At 54.4% G+C, this 25623-nt stretch overlaps 2 protein-coding genes across 2 annotated transcripts; both read right to left on the bottom strand.

Moving 5' to 3' along the window:
* Positions 1-2534: 2534 nt before the first annotated feature.
* Positions 2535-4908, bottom strand: GBX2 (gastrulation brain homeobox 2). The gene is made up of 2 exons (XM_075153988.1): positions 4398-4908; positions 2535-4014 (listed from the first exon to the last, which is right to left on the bottom strand). The coding sequence occupies exons 1-2, from the start codon at positions 4906-4908 to the stop codon at positions 3491-3493; spliced, it is 1035 nt and encodes a 344-aa protein (XP_075010089.1). The 3' UTR covers positions 2535-3490.
* A 7670-nt stretch (positions 4909-12578) lies between these two features.
* Positions 12579-25389, bottom strand: ASB18 (ankyrin repeat and SOCS box containing 18). The gene is made up of 5 exons (XM_075153784.1): positions 24864-25389; positions 23894-24161; positions 15316-15814; positions 14538-14651; positions 12579-13706 (listed from the first exon to the last, which is right to left on the bottom strand). Exons 1-5 carry the CDS (start codon positions 25102-25104, stop codon positions 13521-13523), a joined length of 1308 nt encoding a protein of 435 aa, XP_075009885.1. The 5' UTR covers positions 25105-25389; the 3' UTR covers positions 12579-13520.
* Positions 25390-25623: the final 234 nt, after the last annotated feature.

Here is a 25623-nt window from a genome sequence, read left to right as displayed (position 1 = left end):
GCAGGGGTAGGGACCCCCTTGCCCATCTTTCCAGATACTGGGGTCGGCCCTGCTCCTGGGGGGGGTGCTTGGTGCGGAGGCCCCCGCCATCACAGGGGATAACCCTAACGGAGTGGGGGCGGGGAGGGGGGTCCGGCACCCCCCCGCCCGGGCACAAAGGGGTCCTTGTCGAGGGGGAAGCTGCATCCCCCGGGGCAGGAGGGGCAGGTAAAAAGCACAAAGCTGAGCCTGGCCTGTCCCAGCTGAAATAATTAAACCAATTAAGTCAATACAAACAGAAACAAGTCAGAAGGCAGAGCTGCCCCCTCCGAGGAAGTCGGGGATCGCAGCTGGAGTCCCCCCACCACCAGCCCCTGCTCGACCCGGCCTGGCATGCACTGAGTTTGTCCGGTCTCTGTGGCAGCCCTGGCATGCGGTGAGTTTGCTGGGGCGCTGCAACGAGGGGGTGGGGGGGGCGGATTTAAAAGCTGTGATGTCTTATTTAAGAGGAGCCTCCTCCGGCCGCCGCATCCCGGTGCTGCTGAACGGCGGTGGCTGGGGGCTTAAAAATATATATATATTTAGATATATACATATATAAAAAAAGGGGTTTTCCTAAGGCAGGCTGGAGGCGAGGCGGAGAGGAGCGGGCAGGTTTCCTTCCCCTCCGACTTTGGGCTGCTGCGGAGCGGGCCGGCATTTCTGCTGCGCTCCCCGAGCAGTGCAATTATTTGATCTGCAGATGTAAGAGGAATTTATTGTAACAACAAATATAGTGATGTCAAAACCCAACCTTGGATTAAAGCCGGCAGCCAAAGGGGAAGTGTATTAATTTCAAACAGCATCAGAGGCCAGTGCCTATTAGGACGAGCTATTCTTCAGACCCCCCCATCAGAATTAATCATTGGGAGTTAATTTGAAGCTCAGACAAGTTGCTGTTAATTTAGTGCAGGGAGGACGGGATGGAATAAAAAGCTGAGGTGCTGGCCGGGCCTCCTGGGTCTCATTAATCAGCGAGCTGAGACGGCCTGGCTTGATTACAATTTGCAAAAAAATTCATTAGAGCCTGGGCGATTGACAATTTTTCTCTCTGCCTGTGATCTGACTCATTAGGCAGCCAAATGAAAGCCATGATGATGGTGATGATGACAGCTATCAACCCCCTCGCTTGTTTATCTCCTTCTCCTCCGGGCCGCGGCCCGGGGGTCCCCCCCCCAACCCTGCAGCCCCAAAGCCCCGCTCCTTGGGGGGGGGGGCAATGGGGGACCCCAACCCACGGAGCAAATAACTTTCCAGCGCCTGGGGCAGGTACTGGTTTGTAGAGGGAGGGCTGCCCCGGGTTGGGGGGGGACAGGGGTGAGGAGCAGCTGCTCCTCCCTAAAATACAACACCCACTCCAACCCCCCCCCCGTGGGTGGGGGGATACAGCCAGGCTGCCCGAGCCGGCTCCGCGTTGCTGTGCTTGTCGTGCAGCATCTCCTTTCCACCAAAAGCAAACCAAAAGAAATTAAAATATTAAAAAAAAAAAAAAAAAAAAAAAGCGCTCCGAAGAGGAGCAGCGCTGAGAAGCCCGAGGAGGGGGGAAGGCAGACGGGGCCGCCCCACGCGTGTCCCCGCTCCCTACTCCCTCCCGCGCAGAAACGAAACCAAAAATTATTATTAATAACAATTTTTTTTTTTTAACGAGCCAAAGGAGCGGGCAGTTGGCGGCGGCTGCCGAAAAGGCTGAAATTACCCGTGGGTTCCCACTAGTCCCCGCGCGTCCGCGAGCTGCCCGTGGGGCTGGCAGCCGGCAGCGATGCTGCCCGGGGCCGTTTCGTTTCGGTGAGCGGCTGGTGGGAGAGTGGAGCAGGGACCCCCCCGCTCCGAACCCGGCGTTAAATAATAATAATAATGATAATAATAAATAAATGATGAAGTGCCAGGGCTATAAATGCTGTGACCACCGCCAAGCCTTGATTTACTCGCCGGAGCCTGCCCCGGGAGCCTCGCCGTTACCTCGGGTGGGAATCGCTCCCTTGAACGACCCCCTAGTTTAATTTTAATGGACACCCCCCGCACCCCCTTTTCCTCGGGAAATTAATGCTTTTTAATTCCAAATAAGCCCCCGACGGCCGCCAGCCATACGGTTTTACCGGCACGGATGCAGCCGGGATGCCTAAAAATGAGGGAAAAACGGGATGAAAAAGATGCGGAGGGGGGAAACGCGGGACCTTCCGGCCCCGACCCCCCCGCCCCGGTTGCGCTGGGGGGGCGAGGGAGCGGCTGTACCCCCCAAAACACGGGGCTGGGAGCCCGCCGGCTGCCCGGGGAGGGGGGATGTGGGGATGTTCCTACCCCCCTCCCCCATCAAGGCCATCCACATTTATTCGCACAAAAAGCCTTTTTCCAGCTTTCCCACTCCCCCCGCCCCCCCCCACAAAAAAAAAAGGGAAACTTTTTGCCCGTCTCCCCCCTCCCCGACAATAAATGTGGCTTCGCAAAAAAAAAAAAAGAAAGAAAAGAAAAAAAAAAAAAAGGCGAGAGCAGCATCGCTCCGCTCCGGCAGCGCAGGAGGGGAAAAGAAAATCAGCTCAACGCCAAATTCTGGACAGAACAGCCGGGGGATGGAGGGCTTTTTTTTTTTTTTTTTTTTTTTTTGTCTTTTTTTGTTTCTTTGTCGGTTTTTATTCACAAGACTTAGTTTGCTTTTAAATTTCATAACTTATAAGGAAATAAGCTACATTGAAATAAATTAAACACAATAGAGAAGATCGTGCTTTCCCCCCCCCCCCCCCACCTCTCTCTCCCTTTTAAACATGGCTTGGTAGAATAGGCAAACCAAATCGACAGAAAGCCAGGCAAAAAAATATATTTAAAAAAATCGTCCCCCAGTGCCTGCCACTCAGCCATCGGAAATAAAAATCAGACAATAAAAAAAGGCATGAAATGAAACTCTTAGTTATCTTTCGGTTTGTTTTGTTTTGTTTTGTTTTTGTGTTTTTTTTTTTTGTTCTCTCATCTTTTTTACCTTTCGCCCCCGACCAGAAACAAAACCCCAAAGATGGCTAAAGGCGCGCTGCGGGTTTCGCTGGGGATGTCTCTGCCGGTGAGGGGGGACACGGGCGCATCGCTGCTGGATCCGACGCCGTCACCGTACCGCATCTGTGGTCCCCATCGCAGCCAAGACAGCACCAGTATCTACAAAGTGGGGGGGCAGCGTAATAATAAATATCTGTGTGTCTCTTCCAGGGTTTGATATTCCTGCTCCGAACCAAAAACAGTTTCCAAGCTTTTGCCTTCGCAGCCTCTCGCTTGACACGGTAAGTGGAAAGTTTCGCTTTAAAAGTTCGCTCGTGGCGGGGATTTGCCGTGCGATCGCGTGGGATTTTTTTTTTCTTGCTGGCTGTTCTTTGCTTTAGGTTTTTTTGCTTCATTTCTTTTTTTTTTTTTTTTTTCGGGTGGGTTGTTTTTAAACCCCGATTTGGAAACTTTTCCCTCAAAAACTTGTGGTTCTGAGCGAAGGCAGAGATCAGGGTCGGGCTTGCTCCAGCTGCTGATGCTGACTCCTGATTGCAAACCTGCTGACGTGCACCGGGATGGGTACCACGATCTTAGGGTTTCGGGAGGGTTCCCCTGTCTTGGAGTTGGCGTTGCCCGCCTTGACCCGTTTCCATTTAGCCCGTCTGTTCTGGAACCAGATTTTCACCTGCACCTCGCTGAGTTTGAGGGCGTGGGCGATCTGGGACCTCTCCGTCAGGGACAGGTACTTTTTGCAGTGAAACTCCTTTTCCAGCTCCAGCAGCTGCTCGCTGGTGAAGGCTGTTCGCCTCCGCCGGTTTTTGCCCGTGGACGTGGTGTTGGTGGAATTGGGGGGGTTTTGGGGGTTTTCCTCCAGCGCGTTGCCAGAGTCCTCTTCCTTGTGAGCCGCCTGGCCGGGGATGTTGTCGTCCGAGCTATAGTCTAGATCGCTGTCCATGGAGAAACTTTCCTCCTTGCCTTTCGCGTCCTCTTCTGCCTTGGGGTCCTCCTTCCCCTGGCCCCGGAGAGCCCCGGCTGGAAGCGAAGCGAGGCCTTTCGTTAGCATTTTGGTACCCGCCGTCCCGCGGCCCCCGCACCCCCCCGGCCCGCAGGTCCGTCACCCCAAAATTCTTGGGCTTGGATTTTTTTTTTCCGCCCCGCGTGTCTTCGGCTGGATTGATTTTATTATTTTTTTTTCAAGCAGCAGGGGCTCGAAACCTCCCTTTCCCCACCTCCCTTCTCTTCGGCCTTGCGGCCATCGGACCCCCGGGGGCCACCACTGCCTCCTCCCGGGGGGTCCCCCGTCCCCGGGGCCGCCCCTTCCCCCGACCCCCTCCCAGCCCGCCCCGCCGGGGGGTGATGCGCGGAGCGGGCAGCGGGACCCCGCTCCCCCCGCGACGGCTCCGGCGCTCACTCACCGAGGGAGGCCTGGACGGCGTCGGCGGCGGGGAAGGGCAGGAGGGCTCCGTCCTTCCCCAGGAAGGCTTTGCCGTCGTCGCCGCCGCCGTCCGGGGGCATCCCCTCGGCTTTGTCGAAGTTACCCGGGGGTGCGAACTTCCTGGCGGCCTCCTGGTGCTGGGGGGAGGCGGGGAAGGTGCCGGGCAGCGTGGCCATGAGGGTGGAGGTGAGGGCCATGCCCTGAGCCAGGCTGGAGCAGAACCCCGTGGGCAGGCTGGGGAGCTGGTGGTGGTGGGGATGCGCGGGGGGCAGCGCCGGTTGCAGGGCTCCCTGCGGCAGCGCCGGGGGCGGCGGGGGGGGCGGCGGGAGCACCACGGGGCGGTAGGGCATGAACATGGGGTAGCCGGTGTAGACGAAGTGGCCGGGGGCGGGCGGCGGGGGGCTGCCGATGAGCGAGTCGATGCTGAAGGCCGTGCTGCTTCCCAGCGGGCGCTGCATCATCATCAGCGAGGGCTGGAAAGCCGCGCTCATGCCGGAGCGCCGGCGGCAGCGACCACCTTCCTCCTCCTCCTCCTCCTCCTCCTCCTCAGAGCCGTGCAGCGCCCACGCGTGGGGCAGAGCCGGGGCGGAGCGGGGCCGCGGCCCGCCGCCGCCGCCCGCACATCGGGGCTGGCCCCCCGCCCGCCGCCGTGCGCCCCCGCCGCTCTGCCCGCCCGCCGCCGCCGCCGCCGCTCTGCCCGCCCGCGCTCCCCCGCGCCCATTCACATTTTGCCCGGCTGGGAACCCGGCCCGCCCCACGTGGCCGCCGCCGCCGCCTGTCATTGGGCGGGAGGGCGGCGGGGAGGGGCCGAGCGGTGAGACCACGCCCCTAACACCTCCTCTCCCTCCTCCTTCTCCCCCCCCCCCCCGCCATCCACCACCACCTCCCGGCCGCCGGACGGGGCGGCCCACGCGTGAGCGCCCACGCCCCGCGAGTCGCGCGTGGGGCGCGTCGCCGGGGACCTACGTCCCGCGGTGCCGTCGGGGACCTCCGGAGGGTCCCCAGCTCCCCCAGGGCGTGTGACATCCCCCATCAGACACACCAATTCGGTGCCTCCAAAGCATTGAAACCCCCTTTTTTTTAAAAAAAAAAAAACCCACTCTGTTTTATTCACGCTTTTCTCTCCCTCTCTCTCCCCCCCCCTTTTTTTTTTCTTTTTTTTTTTTTTTTTGAAAAGCCCCCAAATAGGCTCCATGTGGTTCTGGGTAAAGTCAGCCCCTGGCTTGGCTTTGAAATTGCTTCTGCAATTATGTAAAAGAGCCATTCAGCAACACGGCGGAATTAAAAGCGATGGAGGGCTGCTCCCTTTTTCTCCGGCGAGCCCTCTCATGTTTGGCCGGCTCAAAGCCTTTTCCAACACGACGTCTTTGGCGAGGACAAAAGCTGGAACAAAAAAAAAAAAAAAAAAAAAAAAAAGGGAAAAAGAAAAAAAAAAAAAGCCCCCAAACTTGTAAATTGAACGTCAAGGGAACTTTACACAATTTCAAAGGCCATAAATAATGATAAAGGGACCAGGCGAAGAGGCAAACCCAGGCAATTAATGGAGGTTCCCAAGCAAAGATCAAGTGGTTTAGAAAATAAAATTAAATGCAAAAAAAAAAAAGGAGGAAAAGAAAAAAAAAAAAGGAAAGGAGGGGGGTTGGCTGGGGGTGGGATCCCTCCTGCCTTTGGGAAGTTGAAGCCTTCCCGGGACAATAGTGCCGGCTGCGCTTCTGGGCTTGGTTTTGGGGGGCTTTTGGGCATAAACTCTGATTGAAAGTGACTTCTGGCTGGGGGGGGGGGGTGGGTCCCCCAAAAAACAAGGGTCAGTGGGAGATCCCGCTCCTGCCTGGCCTGCCCGCTTGGGAAGTTCTTAATGACCCGCCGCTCGTTTCTAGCTAATTGATGCTCATCTTTTCCGGGAGAGCATGGCAGATATCAGGCGGGGGCAGGGGCTGCACACCCTGGGAGGAAGGTGACCCCCTCGCACCAGGCGGGCTGGTGGGTGCCAAGGATGGGGACAGCCATGCTCTGTCCCCCAAAATTGTACCCCTCTTGGCCAACCACCCTCCAGGCCCCAAAAACCCAGAGGGCACGATGGGGTGAGGCAAGGGGTGAGGGTGGTCCCTCGAGCATCCGCACAGCTGTGTGTCCCAAGGGAGCCCCGCCTTAAAGCAGTGGGGGCTTTTAGTCCCCCCAAAATGTGCCCATTGGGGTTTGTCTCCTGCAGGGTCACAACCTCCTGCGCAGCTTGCGGCAAGTGGCATTTTCAGGCCCTCCCTGCCCAAAAAAACCCATTTGCTGCTAATTCCCACCTCCGAAGCTCAGCAGCTTCCCCAAATGGGGGGCTGGGGGCTGTCCCCCGCCCCGTGCCGGGATATCTGGGTCAGTTTATCCCTCCACACTTCCAGCCAACATCTGAAACCGTTCTTTTCTTGGCAGAAAGGATTGGGGGGGGTTATTGCTTTTGGGCCTCGGCGCAGTTTCACCGGCTGGTCCTGCGTCTGGCTCCCCATCCCTGGCTTGATGCAGTTTTTGGGGTACTGCGCCCCATTGGTCACCCGAGACAGGAATTTTGGGGTTCCCCCTTTCCCAATGCTGCGTTTCTGCTGGAGAAACAATTTTTCCCGGCGATGTGGCAAATGGGACAGGGTGGATGGCCATCGAAGCAGCTGCTGCTGGGGATGGGGGGGGTATGTGTGTGCACGCACACACTTTTGGGGCCCATCTCCGACTTCAAGGGACTGGGAAAAGTTTACTTATACAGCTCATTTCCATATGTCCCGGCTCCGTCTTGCAGAGGCCACCATATGTGCGGTAGCGCGGCGCTCAGGATTTTTCCCAGCACAGCGCCGGCAAGGTTTTGATCTCTCCCGTGGATCCTTCGTAGCCGCACGCGTGGTTGTTTCTCTGTGATTTTTTTTTCCCTTTCCCCCCTCCCCGTTATCCAGCGGACATCATCGGATTGCGGCCTCCCGCTCCTTCCCACCGCAGCGGATGGAGCCGAGCTAAACCCTCCGGCCTCCCAAATCATCAGCATCCCCGCTCCTTCCAAAACCAACCAGAGCAGGCTGGAAATCCTTGCGGAGAAGCAAAGCTTTCTATTAAATAGAAAAGCCGGAACGGGGTGGCGGAAGGGGGGGGGACGAGAAAAATCATCTCTTCAGGAAACCGCGTTAGATTGCGGAAAGGGGAGATAATTAGGCATGGTAATCTGGCAGGGCATGGAAATGTGTACCAACACCCAGCTCCTGCAGCTGTTTTTATTGTCAGCCCTCTTCAAAATTTGCCCACAAACAAGTGCCTTTGCAAGACGGGAGTATTATTTCAGACGAGAATAGGCTTTTTGTTCGGCACATAATTAGCTGATTTTTCTCCCGGAGAAAAACGTCGGCGATCTCTGATTGTCGGAGAAGCAACCGGAGCGTGATTGTGCCTGGGAAGTGTAACAGGCGGGAGGGAGGCGAGGGGCAGGCAGGACAGGCAGGGCGGGCAGGGGAGCCCGGCCAGCCGCCCCTGTGCCCCACGGAGGGACCACCACCACCAGTGGGACACGGCAAGAGCCTTTCCCAGGGGGTCTAAACCTGAATATATGGTAGAAATCAGTATTTCAGAGGGTCACGTTTGGCTGGGGGGGGGCAGAAGCTCTTTCCTCCCCTGGGCCATAGCGTGGGGTGCGGATCTGGTCCTGCGTGGTCCCAGCTCCAAATGTGGCACTGAGATGCTGCTCAGGGATGCTCCCGCATCACCCGGAGTAGGGACTGCTGAAAAGCAGGTGGCTTCTGGCAGGTTTTGCCCCCAAAAAAACCTTTCCTAGGAAAGGAGCATCAGATACACAGAGGCGTGTTTGAACCGGGCAGATTTTGGGGGGGGTGTTTGTGACTCCAGAGGTCTTTTTGGCTGGGTGGAGAGTGTGCGCTAAATAAACTGCAGGCTTTTCCCCCAAATCAGGGTAGGGAGGAGGCACAGCTTTTCGGAGCAAAGAAGTGAAACAGGGAAGCCATGGAGGAAGAGGAAAACTGGGAGGTTCTCGAACCTTTCCAGGTGCGAGTCCGTAGGGCGGCAGAGGTCAGAGCATCCCTCCACCCGGGATGGGCACCTCGACCCGCCACGTGCCCGGGGGCTGATGGTTGCCCCAGCCCTTTGGGCACCTCCAGCCTGATTGTAGGGAGCTGTGCTGTGGGTTTCCGTGGGGCTCATGTCCATGCTCCCACTGGGCATCAGAGGGGGGGCTGCGTTGGTGAGGTGCATTTTTTGGAGCAGGGTGCGATCCGCTGCTGGTCCCTGAGGCTGCTGGGCCACTGGGCCATCGGGGGTGGGGGGGGTGGGAGGGGCAGGTTTGTTTTGCAGCCGATGATAAATCCCATGACTTTATGAAAAGCAAAACTCAGGCTTACGGAGACCCTAGCGAGGTAATTCTTGCAAGACCCTCTGCCTTCACTGGGGAAATTTTAATTGCATGGGAAACGTCACCAAAAGCATCTCACCCTACTGTGCTTTTAAAGTGATTTTTTCTAGGGAGGAAGCGTGGGCAAGAGGGGAGACCATGAGCAAAACTACCCCCCAAAAATCGGTGTACTTAATGATGCAGGGATTAGGTGTAAGCACTGAACGCCAAACTAAGGGATGCAGCCGGGGCTCTCCATCATATAACCCAGGCATCCCTGCAGCAAAGGGCTCGGTCGGGGAGGCAGTTTTGTGTGTGGCTGTGGGCTTGTTTCAGCGTATTTGGGCTGCAGGAGCTGGGAGTAAAAGGGATGGGGGGCGGGGGGAGCAGGATTTGGCCCTCGGCAAGGGCGTGCTGGCTGTGCGCGGAGGGGTGCGTACGGGAGGGCGCCCGCCGCGGGATGCGACCCGCCATCCCACGCGTGCCCGCGGGCGCCGCTGCGACCCCGGGAAACCCCCTCCCGCCTCCCCCTTCGGTTTCCAAGCTGGAGGGAAAGAAAAAAAACACCCTACCAAACCCCTCATTCGTCGCTTAATCCCATTAACTCCTTCGCGTGTTCCCGTTTGAACTCATTTCAGGCTGGGAGCATCCCCTCCCGCCCCGGCAGCATCCCCGCCGCCCCGGGAGCATCCCCGCCCGCCCCGGCTCGGTCGCGGCTCCGGAGGGGGGGTGCGTGTTCCTCTCCCCACAACTTCCAGCCCGTGCACGGCAGATGTGCTGCCTTTTTTTTTTTTTTTTTTTGTCGGTTTATTTTTTTTCTGTGTTTTGTCTCCCCCCCCCCCCCCCGTTTGTGGCGGTTTTTTTAACAAACTTGAAGGCGCTCGGGATTTTCGGGTTAGGAAAAAGGAGGGTAAAAGGGTAAAAATAACGTCGTGCGGGTTGAAAAAAAGAAAGAAATTTGGCTTCCGTAATCCCGGTTCGTATCCCGAAATTCGTTCGGATGAGGGGAAATAGGCTATTTTTTTTTTCCTTTTAAATTGATATGTATTTAAATAACCGGAGTCCAAATGTTTTAAGAGCACTAAAGGAGACCTTAATAAAACGCATCGGTACGGAGAGATTATCTCTAGCGGTGGAAAACCACACGCACTCCCATTCACGGCTTTTCGTGGAATATAGTTGAGAAACCCGCCAGTTTAAAAATCCCGAATAAAAGTCTAAAATATTCCCAGGTCAGAGGGGCACCGTCTCATTAAAACCAGCGCGGTCCTGAAACTGCACTGCAGACATTAAAGTGCAGTATTTTTCAATTAGAGCTGACGAATTCAATCAAAATTCCATAGATTAGGATGAAATGAGGCATGGGTCATTTACAGGGGAATTTAATTGCAGAGCCATTAGACAAATAGTATATTTGCCATTCTCACATTATCCATCATTTTAGACATCAATAGAAGGAACAGCATCTTTACTAATACAGCAGCACTTCCCAATCTCTGCCTGTAAACACTCCCTTTCCCCATAGCTCCTGATTATATCTGATTTCATTTAAAGCCATGGGGGATTATAAATGTTCATGCAATCAGGTTCATTAGGACTTCAAAAATCTCATTTCTGATTTGTATTGCTTTGCGGATCACCCGCCTCAGCGCAGCCTGCGCGATGCCTCTCTCTGCTTTAAAAAAAAAAAAAAAAAATTAAAAAAAAAAAAAAAATCAAATGCTATTTCATTACCGGGGCCACTTCGGGGCTTGATTATCACCCTGATGAGCCCCTTTTCGGCCACCAAACAGGTTGTGGGGAGCAAGTCCGGCTTCCCACCGGGACCGCCCTCCCCCAAAACCACCCCCGCCATCCCCGCAGCCGCCCCCGGGGGGGCCCGATCCTGCCCGCGGCAGCGGCTCCGGCGGCGGCTTCGGCGGGGAAACACCCGACGGGTTGGCAAAGCCTTTTTTTTTGAGGGGGGGGGAGCTCCTTAATTCTCCCCAGCCCCGGCTGTTTAACCAGCTCCTTGCAAACAGAGACGTGTGTGCATCGGGACGGGTAATTCCTATTATTTGGAAATTATTTTGCCGCCGCTGCCGGCCAGGACCATCGGCGGGTTTATTGCTGCAGGGTGGAAAACCGAGACGGACCAGCCCCGCCACAAGAAAAAGGCGAGGAGCGAAGGTCTCTGACATTTTTTCCTTAATAGCAGCTTAATATTAACCGCCTTTCATAAAACACGCGCATCCAGATAGACTGACGAAAAAAAAAAAGAAAAAAAAACCAACCCAGAAAAGCCTTCATTTCACCCAAATGTATGGTGTGCGCAGCGCTGTGCTAGCTGCCTCAGTAATTTAATTGGAATGAAACGTGAAAAATGTGTCATTTTTTGAAGAATTTATGCATCGCTTCCTGGAAATCTCATTGTCTTAACTAGCAGCCTACTGTGTTCTGTTTAGCAGGCATAATCGCATTTTTATGTGTCTCCGTATTATAAGTTAATGTGACCTCCCGTCTTTAGCTGCTGGAAAAAAAAAAAAAAATAATAAAAATGATCCTTTCCCATAACATCTGCATCAAAACAAGGCGCCGGCAGGAGGGGGAAAAAAAAAAAAATATATATATATATACCCAAATACTCCCTTGCCCGCCCGCCAAACTTACGAACCCGAGCAGGCGAGCCCGGAGCACCATCCCGCCTGGAGCATCATCCCGCTCCGGCAGAATGGCTTAAACCGAGGGAAAAAACCCCCCAAATCCCTAAAAGTAATTTTTTTTACATTTTTCCTTTTTTTTTTTCTTTTTTTTTTTTGTTTTGCGAGGGGTTTTTGCCGTCCCCGTCCCCCCCTACTTCTTGCGTGGGCAGCCCGGTGCACTCCCGGGGCTGCCGGCCGGCTCCCCACGACGGCCCCGTGGTCGTGACCGTGCCCCGGGCGCCCCCTGCGGGCCGCGGGGCGCCGCGCAGCCAGTGCGTGGGGCGGCAGCCCACGCGTGTCCGCGGCGGTTCCCCCTTCCCACGGCCCTTCCATCCTTCCCCGGACCCCCCGCCGCCCCTCTGGCCCTCCCGGCCCCGCGGCGGGGCTGCGGGCCAGGTTCCCCGGCGCAGACCCCTCTTTGATGTGCATTTTATTTCCACGGCGGTAGCTGCAGGATGGGGAGGCGAGGTCGGGGATTTGGGGGGAAGGATGCGATCACCTGGTGGGACTCTATCTCCATGCAAACTTGCCCAATACGGATGTAAAACCTGTCATTCTTCCCGCTCCGGGAACCACACAAAAGATGAAAGCCTCATTAGAGGCACCAAAATTTAAATTTGGCTGGTTCAAACACACAATGACTCAGCCAGGATGTGTTTTCCCTAAATCCCCTTCAATTCCCGCCCCCCGCTCTGACCACTGAAACAAACCGTGACGTAAAACAGCCACTAAAGTCACGAAGTGCTAGGTCTCAAGGTGTGGCGGAGATTTGCCGTAGGGCATTCCCGCGTGGGAATCAGGCAGCGCTGAATGGAATTCCCGTGTGGGAATCAGAAACAGGGCTCAGGTGCCAAAGATGGGGAACACGGGGGGGGGGCTTGGTGATGCCCTTGCACATCTGTATACAACTTAAAGGGCGAGGGAAGCTGCAGAAGCAGCAGGTGGAAGCTTGGGGGGGAGGGAGGGGGCGGGATTTTCCTTTCCCTCCCCATTTCCATGCTCCTTGCTCCACGGGCACCGGCTCTGGGAGCCAGGGATGCTGCCTGCATCCTGCCCACGCCGGCTGTATAACCCACAAGAGTGTTGGGTGCTGGGGCAAGGTCCAGTCAAACGTGCAAAAAGGCTGATTTATTTATATATATCTTTTTAAATAGCGAGTGTAATTAAGCGGTGGAACAATTTGGCGAGTGCTGTGGCAGAGCTGCTAGCGTAAGGACAGCTGTTTTTCCGAGGGACACGTGCGCGCGCTTGCTTTGGTTCAGCGAAAATTAATTTGGGGAGCCTGTGTTGTCTGGGAAAACAAATCCTCGCTCCTCCTGGTACCTTTTGCCAAGTCACCGTGTGAAATGAAAGCCCAAACTCCTCCGCTTTGGGCTGCCACAGGGCTTTCCGGCCACTCCGCGTGCCAGCCTGGGAGCAGCGATGGGCACGATGGGTACGGGAGGTGGTGGTGGATCCCTTGGAGCATGGAGAGCCGGGAGAAATAGGGGGCTGTGTCACCCCCCCCGCCTCTGGTCCTGTGTGGAGTAACCAGCTCTTTCTTGGTGGCTTCTACATCAAAAAATAGATTTTTGGTCTATTTTACGGTCTATATTAATGCCACTGGATATCGCATCCTGCTAACGGCTTCCACGATGCACCTCTGGTCCCAATTCTGCTTGTGCCGCTCCCGGGGGAGATCTATCCAAAGGGATTTGATGCCCACGTGGGCTGATTTTAGTCGTCTGCTTGCCTTTGCACACCTGAGGAGCCCCGCTGCTTTGCAGAGCTCCTTTATAATGAGTATTATTCATATCTGCAGCCTGCTTGTAACAGCTACTAATCATTTTATTACTCTTTATAATCTATTTAAAGCACAATTAGAAAAAAATCTATACAAGGTTACAGCCGAAAGCACATTTTAGTTACGTTATAAATCCCTGAAAAACAACCATCTATCATGAAAACCGGCGCTCCTTCGCTCGGCTGACAGAAATGGATGCTGCTGCGCTACACCGAGGGACGAGGAGGTGAGGGAGGGCTGGACGGCAGACCTCGGTCGGCTCTTCTCGGCCCTTCAAAGCACGACTCCTTCGGGCGCCAGCAGCAGGTAATCGTGCAAAGGCTTGGGCACAGGCAGCAAGGGGATAAGGCAATGGCATTTGCTGCCAAACTTTTTCCGAATGGCGGAACGACATAAATGTTGCAGGCACCGGACTGTGCCCGCCAGCCGGAAAAAGGACTCGTAGAATAGCTGGTGTTGCTGCAAAGAGAGAGGGGGGGGGGGGGAACATCAGCATCAGGTGGTTTTATTTTTTTCCGGATTAAGCCAGAGAGACTTTTGAGATGAAGATCTAAGGGGAGGAGGTAAGAAACCCATTGGCGATGTTTGCCGGTGGGTTAGGGGTCCGTGAGCTGATGCGGCTCCTGCAAGCAAAGGCTGGATGAGGAATTCTCCTGTGGAAGCACATGTGGAGAAACCCAGCCCCACGGCAGGCGCTGTTTGGGGAGGATGCTTTCACGCCCACCGGCAGCAGCATCCCTGCAGAAAGCCTTAGAGCTGACGTAGAAGAGACCCGCTTGTTTCTAAGACGGGGAAACAAAGCAGGGTTGGTCTGGGCAGCCTCAGCCTTTCCTTAGCTTGGAATAAAAATCCTTTCTCCCATCCCCTAGGACGTGCTGAAGGGCTTTATTTGCATTTCAGCAGCCGCCCCCCCTCACAGCCACGCTAACCCAAGGCAGCCACCCAAGATCATTCAAGAGCAGGCTGGCTGTACCTGTTGCACAGCTGGGGACAAGCTTTTTAAAAATCAAAATGAATGACGTGGGCTTCTGCCGGGCAGCGGTCTGGCTCCAGGGTCGCTTCCAGATGTTGGGATTGTATTTTGTCATGGGCCAGGGGCAGGAATGATGGAGCTAAAGGGATGCAAAGCTGCTGAGATGAATCGGGTGTGTGGTGGTGCTCCGAGGACTATTCCTTTTTTTTTTCCCCCCACCCAAGTGAAGTTTGGGTGGGGGGAAAAAAACCTCTCGGTGGGTAAAACCCCCTCCTCAGGGCTCAGCCATCCCTGCCAAACCACCAGCACCGTCTCACCTGAAACACCTCCTCTGGCACGGCCTCGGTCCACTTCTCGGAGACGGGGATTTGCGAATAGGAATTGAAGAGGACTTCGATGATCTCCGGCACGGCTGCGCAGGACTTCAGCACCTAGTCATGGGCAATGCGAGGGGGTTCAGACAGAGATGCATGTCCCAGAGGGGCACAGCATCCACGTGCTGCAGCCAAGGCTCGTCCCATCCCACCGCGGTCCAGGCTGGGATGGTCCCGTGTCGGTATGAGGCAGGCGTAGGGTTTGTCCTGGCATGCTTTGGAGATCTTTCTCCAATTGTGAAGTGGTGGGAAGACCTGCTTTGCTGTGGCACTTCTTCCTCTGGCTGCGGCCCTTTTTCTTATTTACATTTTGGGCTTGTGCGTGATAAGCCAGGATAATATTTTCTTTATTGTTTGATGTAAAATCAATGAAACGCAGAGCCATAAGGCGGCTGCACTGACGGCTGATGTACCAAGCCTCTCTCTGACATCCCCAGGCAGGAAAAAATCCTCCTGGCGGGTCCCCCCAGCCCGTGCTGGCTCCATCCTGCCCTGCGCCCTGCCTGCTTTTCCCCGCTGCCACCCTGTGCGGGTGTTTTCGTTTCCATCATTCCCAGCAGCATCGCCAACCCCGATGCCATGGTCCCCTCTACCCGCCCGGATCAGGAGGCTCTCCCAGATCCTCCCAACTCCCCGGCTTTTTATTTCCCAAAGCACCTTGACCCCAATTGCAAAATCCTGGGTGCGAGGGGATGCGCAGGGGCTGTTTTGGGGTCCGTACCTTGACGAAGGCGGGGGGCCATATCTTCTGGGAGCCATGGTTGAGCAGCAGCTGGACGGCGAGGTGGGGCTGCAGCTCCCTCTTGAAGGCAGCGTTCTGCAGCGCGCAGCCCAGCGGGGAGACGCCGTCATAGTCGATGGCGTTGACGTCGGCCCCGTGCCGCAGGAGGAAGCGTGCCAGGCCGGCGTTGGCGGCCCCGCATGCTTTGTGCAAGGGACTCCTCCGCGTCTCATCCCGGGCATCGATGTCAGCGCCGTGGGCAGCCAGCAGCCGGCAAAGCTGCAGGCAGCCCTCGCCGGCACCCGGCGCCTGCCCGCAGAGGACGCCGAGGGCCGTCTCCTCCCGCGCGCTGCGCGCGTCGACGTGCGCCCCGTGCCGCAGGTAAAGGCGGGCATGGTCGCAGAGGCAGTTCCTGGCCGCCACATGCAGCGCCGTCTCCCCCCCGTCATCGCTGGGCAGGTTGACGGTGGCCCCGTGTCTCAACAGGAGCTTGGCGCATCTGCAAAGAGATGGAGAGGATGGGGGGTGCACCGCCCGGGTGGGTTTTGGGAGGCGTGGGCTGGAGCTGGAGCCATGGGGGATGATGGGGTGGGAGGCGGTGTGAGATGAGGATGGGGGTCATGCTGGAGCTGGGCTCCCATGGGGGTTGTGCCACTCAAGGATTTTGGGAGAGAGCAGCAGAGGCTGGGGAGGGTGACCCTGTGCCCTGGTGCCCACCGCAGTGGTGGTGATGGTGGTTTGGGCAATGTCTCCCTCTTGCCCTTGACCAGCATCATTCATGAATGGTCATCTCTGAGCATCATTGACTACCTTGACCATCATCATTCATGAATGGTCATCCCTGAGCATCCTTGACTACCTTGACCATCATCATTCATGAATGGTCATCCCTGAGCATCCTTGACTACCTTGACCATCATAATTCATGAATGGTCATCCCTGACCATCCTTGATCATCCTTCACCACCTTGACCCACCGAAGTCCCACCATCCTAGACCCACCAGGGGCTGGTGATCCTTGTCTCAGCTGTGCTGGTGGTCAGGCAGCACCGGGAGCAGTGCCCATGGTTAGCCACGCCAGCCGTGTCTGTCCCAGCCGGTGAAGAGTGAGGGATGCATCCGGCCATGATGAGGACACATAGGGTGATAGGTCCCTTCATCTCCTGGCACAGGAGCAGCCCTGGGGTGATATGGAGATGACCTATCAATCCCACCCCTTGGCTGACCTCCACAGAGCTTCTCAGCTGAAAACATCCTAAACCGCTGCCTCCACCTTAATCTGTGCTGAGACCAAGCTGACATGGAGGGAAACCTTTGGTAACGCCTCTGTGCAGCAGAAGAGCTCAGAGTGGGTTTGCTTGGGTATAGACATGGATTCCTCTTCTCCCGTTAAGGGACCCAAATGCCTGTGTTGGGCTCCTGCTGCAGGGAGGACTAAAGGATGGTGTTTTCTGCCTACCCTGACAAGAAACACCTTTGCAGGTGGTTTAAACTTGTGGAAACGAGTTTTGCTGGCTTGTTTGGCAGCCGGTGACGATGGAGCAGCAGCACCTGCAGTTCCCAGGAGGAATAAATTAAGGTCATCAATCCTCCCCATCCTAAATCACGGCTCCCACCTCTCCTCCCCTCTAACATCACCGTGCGTGCTTGCAAAGAGGGGTCATGGCTGCTGTGAAGCAGGGACACCAGTTCCCATCAGAGCTTTCCACCTGCATCCTTCTGACGATGGGTGGGGGTTAAAGATGCCTGGTGTGCTCCGATGGGGTGTGGTTTTTTTTTTTGTTTGGTGCGTATGTGAGTAAACGGATGTGATCGGCCAGTCTAAATGAATCAAAGTGACTGCTCCATCTCCCGCCGGGAGCTGCCGGGGCCGGCGCAGCTCAATGTCATCGCCCAGGCAGGGCTGTCGGCAGCCGGATTAGCGCACGGGGCCGAGCTCACCGCTGTGGCACGGAGGAGTTATTTTTTGGAGGGGGGCCAGACCCACATGCCTTCCAAGCGAGACCTTGAAAACGTGGTGAGCTCGTGTTTCCCGAGAGATGCTGCCGGGGAGGTGGGAAGAGAATTCCTTCAGGAAGCCCCAGTAGTGGCTGGCTGGAGTCTAGGGAGGTGTATCAACCTTTAACCCCCCCACTGCCTGTTTTATTTTGCTCTAATAAGCTTTTCTTTCAGCTCAGGTGTCACCCAGCGCCCTAAGTGAGGTTCTAGGCTGACACAGAAGCAAAATGAGGGGGAGCTGTGGGGGAGTGGAGTCCCAGCCTGATGCCTCCAGCAGGAGGGATGGGGAAGAAGAGGAGCCCCAGGGAGGAAGGATGGTGCCAGGGCATTTCTTGGTTTTCCTGGTCCAGGTGAATGCTAACGTACGTGAAGAAAATAGTAATAAAAAAATAGTAATAATAATCTACTTGAATCTTTCTGCACCTGCAGCACCACCTCCCCCAAGGTTTGGTAGGAGCTGGTGAGACATTCACTGTCCTTGACGGTGCAGGATCTGCAAATACCTTCTTGGGCTGCTTTTCCTGTGCGTATCAAACCTGAGTTTGCCAGGAAAAAAGTCCTGCAGGATCTGTGGGGAGAGGCTTTCTGCAGCCTTTGCAGGTGTAACGCTCCCAGATGCTGCCAGCCCTCGCTGGACCTCGCCGGAGGCACCCGCTGCGGATGGTCTCTGCTGGGGATGCAGTTGTGGGTGAGCGGATTGAGTGTGGGGTTGTACCAGCCCCCAAATCCTCCGATTCTTACTTTACAATTCTCTTTTTACTCTAAAACGTGCTGAATGCCTTTCTCAAGCGATGACTTGTCTCGCTGAAGGTTTTTTGGCGCTTGCTGTCTGCTGCTGGTCGGTAAAACTTTGTTGGAGAGGGTCTGCTGCTGGAGCAAATCACACCGCGACTCGGTCATGTTTACTGGTCTTGTCCGTCCTTGACAGCAGGGAATTTGTGGCCCTAATTATAATGACTCTCTTGGGCCTCTCCTAACCTCTCCTAATGTCACGGTTAGCTCTGGCACCCTAAAATAATGTGTTCAGGGAAAACCAAGGGATGGAAAAATGGAAATAGAAAAAAAATAATTTCTGACTTGGTTGCAAAACATGCAGCAGCCTAGCCCAGGAGAAAAATCCCCTTCCTTTTTTTTTTTTTTTTTTTTTTTAATAGATCACACGTAAAGCATCTCTGCTCCTTCCCAGGCAAGGAGGCGGCTGTGCCTAGAGACCCTGAGCACAAACACCGCGCTGGTTTTTGGCAAGCACTGTGTATTGAGAGTGCCCGGGCTGGAGATTTACATCTGCATAGGCGAGACAGCGGGAATATTCCCCTGCCCTTCATTCCCAGGGAAAAGGTGGTACATCATGGATTGCCTGGCAAAGCCAAGAGCTGCACCCAGCCCCTCCAGCCCACGCCCGAGGTTTTCCCTTACCGAGAGCGGGATGGGAGTTCACTTACAAGGGAGTTCAATTCCTGATAGCCATCCCAAATATCCTTCTAGAAATACCAGGGTGGAAATGCCACCCTTCCCAGATGCTATTTTCCTGAAGGGTTATTCTTATTTATTATCAAGTTCAATGACTAACTCGTTGGAAGAAACCTGAGTCGGTTTATATTGAATTTTCCCCCTGGATACTCTTCCCTCGGCAAAGAGGGAATGTTAGTGAGGGGCTATAAATAAGGGGTGATCTCCTCCGGTTAATGGAAATGGTGGGCCCCTGCAAGGAGCACGCGCCTCCTGTTTGGATGTATGGGGCTTCAGCAGGTGCCGGGTAGATGCCGTTCGTGCTTGCTGGCTATATGCTCTTATTTTAGCCTCTAATCTCTGCTGATGAACTCATACGCTCTAACGCTTTGCCAACATTTCTAGCTTCTTATTTTTCTTATGAATGCCCCGTTGTTCACCATCAGGTTAGAGTAAAATCCCATTAAATAGGGCTCAGCTAACGCTTGCTGCTTTTTGAGGGCTTCTTTATGATTTTCTGGGAATATTGCAAGAAGCCATGGATTTAGTTCAGCAGAAATTCAGACGCAGGGTGGCAAAGCAAACCAGTTTGTTTTCCATCCAGCCTGGTACCATCAATCTGGCCGAGCAGCTCGCTGGCAGCAGAGATACCCCTGGAGCAAGAGCCACCCTCGCACACAGCTATGCCTAATTTTGGCTAGTTTAAACTCACCCATCACCCACAGATGAGTTAGGAAGGGTTTGGAAGTAACACACCTGAATGTCTCCTTGCTTGGGCAAGTTGCTCATTAGGTCCAAATCGCACTAATTTGTGACGATTGGTATTAGTACTACAGGTTCACCGTGCGCTGGGTCCTGGCTCAAATAAACGGGATAAAATGATTTGGGTTTTATTTTCCTTCTTCACTCATCAATAGAGTCGGGGCAGATGTCGGTGCAATGTCGGGCGGGAGGTGCCCATCGCCCTCCCCTGCCCTCTCGCTGCCGGGATGGCTGCGGCTCACAGCATCCCGGTGGGATTCTGCTCAGTTTGGGAGGAAAAATGTCCAGGCTGGGAAAGCGGGATTTAGCTTGAAATGGGATGCGATGAATAACCAGCAGGAGGAGCAGGAGGTTGGGGCAGCGGAGGCCGGAACAAAATTCCTGTCCTAAAAACCCGCTCAGGCCCTCAGTTTTCTTACAGAAAATCTCCTGTTCGGTTTTCCCCCCTCCCTGGGGCTGGAGCGAGGCTTTCCCATCCTTCGCTTCGTTGTTTCTCATGGCATCCGAGTGACCATCTCCCGATCTGTCTGTGATTTACTGCAGGATTGATCCCGTTCGGAAAAATAGCCTTCCCCCAGCCTGGCTCTGAATGCAAGGATTATTCTTATTAATTCCCTAAAAGAAGGAGAAAAGAAGCCTGTTTTTCTTTAAAAGATGAAAATCTTTTCGGGCACCACAAGCCCACCTCTGAACCACGGCAACGCCGGTGCCGAGGGCTGGTCGTGCCGGCGCGGGAACCGCTCTGCCGCCGCGGGGCGAACGCCAGCCCAGGAGCATCGCCCTCTGCGCCGTCCTTCTGCCGAGGCTTCGCGAGCTGTGGATGCGCGTCCGTATGAGCCCTCGTTTTGTCGCACCAACTTGGGGAGCAGCTTCTTCAAAGAGCAGGGCCAGGCCTTGGGTTGTGCTCAGCGTCTCCTTTTGGGTTCTTTATTTCTTGCTCAGGACCCTTTCAGGAGCTGCTCTTCCCCGGCGGGGGGACGGGTTTCCAAAATGATGGCTCTAAACGCTCCGAGTTTTGTGTTTTATTGATACTAAAGAGAGCAGAGGATGGGGTTTAGCACTAGATGATGCTAAATGCTGGCCTTTAAAATCTGTGGTCTTTTTTTTATTTGTAGTAACGCTTCTTTCCCGCAGCCAAAAGGGCAGCGTGTCCAGGCCGATGCTGGAATAGCCAGAGGGTGCCACCGGGCCGGATCCACCAACAGCAGGTTAGTGCCCATCTCCCTGGCGTTTGGGAGCCTTGCGATCTTGATAGCGTTGACTTTTTAGGTACCTGCCTGCCTGCTTTGCTCCTGTTTTCTGCTAATTCCTCCCATGATGAGCTATCCTCACCTAACATCCCCTAAGCAAAACCCGTCCAGCCTCCCCAAGCTGGCAGCCCTCACGCTTACTCCCTACCTCATCGTTTCTTGCACAGAGCCCTCGGACACCAAGTCTCCTCCTGCATTGTCTCATCTCACCGTTTATCTCCCATCCCTTGGTCCTGGAGGGTGAGAGCCAGAAGACAACTCTGGTTTCAGCTCCCAGGGTGGAGAGAAAGATTGAAGAAGCGAACACAAGGGCATCGCTCGGCCGTAAGCCCAAGTTGCACGGAGGCAGGGGTGACATCTTCTTTTCTCATCCCTTGGCTTGACTAAGCTCTCTTCCCTATGTGGAAGGCTGGGGAAGGCAAGCCCTGGGGGATTTCTCCCCAGGTAGGCTCTCCCTGGTTGCACGGGAAACCTGGGATCTTCAGAGAGCTTTTTCCGACTCGCAGATCTGAAGGAGGACTCTACAAACGTGGTAGCGTTCGCCATCCCTTCTGCTGCGGGTACCACAATGGGAGGCGGGAGCTACATCCTGCATCCCTGCCATGTGCCTTCCCACCGCACCACGCCTGCTCTTCCCGGCACCGCCGGGAGAGTTGAGACTCTTCCTCTCCCCCTCAATTATTTTTATTTTATTTTTTTTCGGGGTGCCAATAAAGGCAGACTCCTTTAATCATCCCAGCTTTAAGAGGGAAACAGGAGAGCGCCAGGGAGAGAGTGCAGTGAATTTAGAGACTCATCTTACCCCACCATGTTAATTATCTCCGCTGTAAAAAAGAGGTCAAGGAGAAGAACTCTACTAAATAGGCCGACGTTGGCATGAACAGCTCCTAAAGTGAAGAAGGTAAGACTGAACTTTACTGGAACTTTTTTTTTTCCATCTCTTCAAAAAGCTCCTAGATTAAAGCTCTGATATCCTTTTTGTTGAAATCTCATGGATTCTGAAGCTCAAATGGCTGGAAGGAAGCCCAGATAATTTTTTTTTATCCCAGTCACTGAGAGGCTCAAAGGTTTTAAGTCCTGCCCCCATGGTGAATTGCCGAGTATATGGGAATACAGAAGAACCCGGCACATAGGTGTTCTGGCCATTGTTATCGAGAGGGAGAAAAATAAAATAGCTCTCTATGTAGGTCAATGACCTGCTCTTTATTGTCAGTAAAAAATTAAGGATGACCTAAAATCTACTACTCAATAAAAAAAAAAATAAAATTAAAAAAAAAAAAAAAGGCAAGGTAAAGTAGTCTCCCCCTAATCAAAAAGGAAATGTTTGTGTTACCTAAAGCTTGACCTCCTCGGTCTCTAACTTTAGCAAAATCTTTGCGATTGAAAAGCAGTGGTCGAAACCTCAAAACCTGTCTGAAATGTCTATTAATTTTTGATCTTTCAAGGGAGTTGGCTTAGTTATTGTAGAAGCCCCCGTAGCGCCAGGTAGCGTAGTTAAGGGTCTCTCAGCATTTCCATTATAAAGCCCCAATATTCAAGGGCTTATAACTCAGCTGTTTCCATGTTGTGTCTGTCTGATCCCCGTGTCGCTGTTTGCTGGCTCACCTGCCATCCCCCTCCGTCCTTTTGGGGAAAATAACATGTAAATCGGTGACAAGAGCTCACTTTTAGTATATATATATATTTTTTTTTTTTTCCCAAGCTGGGAAGCACCTGGCCAAAACCAGACAGCTGGACCTCTGTGGGCCATGGGGTCCTCTCCGTGCACCAGGTTGGTTTCTGTGCCCCATCTCTACGGGGGGAGAGCGAGTTGGTGAAGCCTAAAATACCCCCGTGGGGCTTTTAGGATGGCTTGGGGTTTGGAGACTGAAGACTTTAAGGTCAAAAGGAAGCTCGGGTGAAGGAATTAAAACCAGCTCCTTGTTAATGATGAGGGCCGCTTGTAGCATCCTCCCTTACCCGTCCCACTCCCTCCAACCCTCATCGCACCAAGGATGCGTTTGATTAATGCCTAGATTTTTGGCTGAACCAAAATTTGATTAATATCTGATTTTTGGCCGTCTTGCAGAGACTCTTATTTATAAGCTGGGCTCGAGATATTTATGTCTGCAAACCTCTTCCTCTCTGGCTGCTTTTCTTTTGCAGAGCTCTTTCCCTGACATCTGGCCCACGATACATTGGATCCGTAGTGGGAACCTTGCCTTCACCACCTACTTCTAGTTAAGCTTGCTGCCTGCTTCAAGGGGAGAGGATTGATGCCGGGGTGGCTTTTCACTTGAAGCTGGCAGGCAATGAAATTCGCTACGGCCCTAAGCAGTTTCATCAGGATATCAAGGGGCTGAGCTCTTTATTGGGGGGAAAAAAAAAAAAAATCCCAGTTCCCTGGGTCTAATGATCCAGGCACTTAAAGTTCTACCGAGACACGCATGTGCACACAAAAATCTTATTTTTTCAAGGCAATGTTTATGCCCATCTCTGTGTGATGCTGATGCTGACCCTGGGTGAGAAGGGAGCGGACGCACGCGGCCGAGCCTTAGCCCTGACTAGAAACCAAGGTGGACCCGTACGTGGCTTGCGCGGGGTGAGGAGGTGGGAGGATTGCTCCCATCCCGCGGACTCCATCCTTTCGTTTCGGCCCTGGGGCTGGGATTTTAGGAGGAGCGGGTGCCCTGATCAGCACCAATATCCCTTGTGGATGGGCTGGACCTGGGCTGAGGAGCACAGGAGGTTGGGATGACCCATGTGCTCCATGACCGGATCCATCCTGAGTATCTCCCGGGAGAAAGCCTGCCGGACCTGGGATGCAGGACAATGATTTTAGAGAGAAATCATCAGAAAAGAGGAGGAAGGAAAAGCGTGCGGCGCTGGGCTGGGCTGCTCCCATCCATGGGAAGGAGACCATGGCTGTGCAACGTGCCTGGCACCAAAACATCCCCTTTTTGGGATGCCGAGCATGCTGGACATGATGTGATGTGGAAGCACGCGGGAAGTCTTGGTGGACATCATGGCATCTTTTTTGCACCCCACAGAGGCAAAAGCGCTGGGGTCTGCATGCAGGGGATGCAGAGCGAGGTTATCAGCAGGGGGATGCTGATGGAGGGGGGACACCTTCTCCTTACCCCAGGGAGCCTTGGGTGGTGCAGAGGTGCAGCGGGGCCAGGCCCTCATCGCTCTGCAGGTTGGGATCAGCCTTGTGCTCCAGCAGCAGCTCCACGCAGTCGGTGTGCCCCCCCAGGCAGGCTTCGTGCAGGGCTCCGTGCCCCCCCGGCGCCAGGTCGGGGTCGGCCCGTCGGCGGAGGAGATGGCGCAGGCAGGCGGCGTGACCCCGGCGGGCGGCGAGGCACAGCGGGGTGGTCAGCTCCCGCTTGTACTCCAGCGACCACAGCCCTGCGGGGAGGAGGGAGCGGGGCTGATGCCCGGGGCTGACCCGCTGGGGACCCTAAAAGGCAGCTCACGAATTCCCCGCCTGCACCCAGGGGAGGAAAAAAACCTGCCTTTGCTGGGATTGGGCTGGGCCTGAAGGCACCCAAGTGTTGGGAGGGTGATGCATGGGACAATCGGGGTTTGGGCTCAGCTGGAGCAAGGCATCGCATTTCCCGACAGCTCTGGGACCACAGGGACCATCAGTAGGTGCACAGCACCCAGTGAACATCTGGGACCACAGGGACCGTCTGGGGTTGGGAGAAACCAGGGGCCACTACCCTAGGAGCATCTTATTCCTCCCAGCTAGGACCGGGCTGCTCTTTCTGAGCCCCTGCACGGGGAATTTGGGCTGCGAGCCCTCTTGCAAGCATGCCTGAGCCACGGAGAGCCCCGTCCCAACCCGAAAAAACCACGTGGACACACACTTTTTACATTTCCCTGCCCCTCCGGTGGGTTAGTATGTGCAGAAGAGAAGAAAATAATACAAGAAAGTGCTGAACGTTGATGGCTAGGCTTGCAGGGCACCGTCAGCTACCCAGAAACCTCGGGAAGAGGCTCTCTAAAAGCAGTGTTAGGCACTTAAATGCACTGCACCTCTCCTATTTAGGGTTAGTAATTACCTGTTTTTTTAAAATTTTTCTGGGCTGGCCTTTAAAGGAAAAATACCTGAGAGTCCATAAGACGCTTGGCTTTTCACCTGCCACTGCAGCTCATTTTTACTGATCTCAAAAACCAGGTTGACATCTTGATAGTATCGGTCAGTCAGGACCTCGAGGCTTCTCAAGTCTCCCGTGACCAGGGCCGTGTAATACTTGGTGGCGGGAGCGTGAGCCGTTAGAGGATGCTCTGAATCCAATTTGGGGGAAATCTGTAGCTTTTCTGTTACGGGTCCCGGTAACTCGCCCATTCCAGTGCTTCCCGTGTGTGTAGGTCCTTGCTGGGAGGATAGACGGGCTTTTATAGTTCATTGTTTCCATCCTCCTGGGCTCATTGTCTAATTATAATCCAGTTAAGGCTCTATTGTCGTTGTATTTATAACTCTGGCGGGGTCAGGTGATGACGGGCACGCGATACAATGAGGGTCAAACGGTCACTGGGCTGTGTTGTGGCAGCACCTCTTGGATTAAATTGCAGGTTTAATTGCAGGCAGCAGCTTGGGACATGGGTGTTTAGGCTGGAAGGAAAACGGTGCCTAGCGTTTAGGGGGTAAAAAAAAAATAAAAAGGAGATTTAGTCAGCTCGTGTCTGCCCAACCCCGTATAACCTTATCTGTGTGCTCTGAGAAAGTGGGGTTTTTTCCCTGCCTAACATTGTATTTTTTTTTTTCTTTAAGGCACTCATACCTGCTTCCAGTTCCGTGGCTGCTATATGGAAAAATCTGAGCATCGCGTTAGCGGCCATCACGACGCAGGCTGGCACGCTGGTG

Source organism: Calonectris borealis, chromosome 6, assembly GCF_964195595.1.
Source record: "Calonectris borealis chromosome 6, bCalBor7.hap1.2, whole genome shotgun sequence".
Classification (NCBI taxonomy): Eukaryota; Metazoa; Chordata; class Aves; order Procellariiformes; family Procellariidae; genus Calonectris; species Calonectris borealis.
This window is presented reverse-complemented; position numbering and strand designations above follow the sequence as displayed.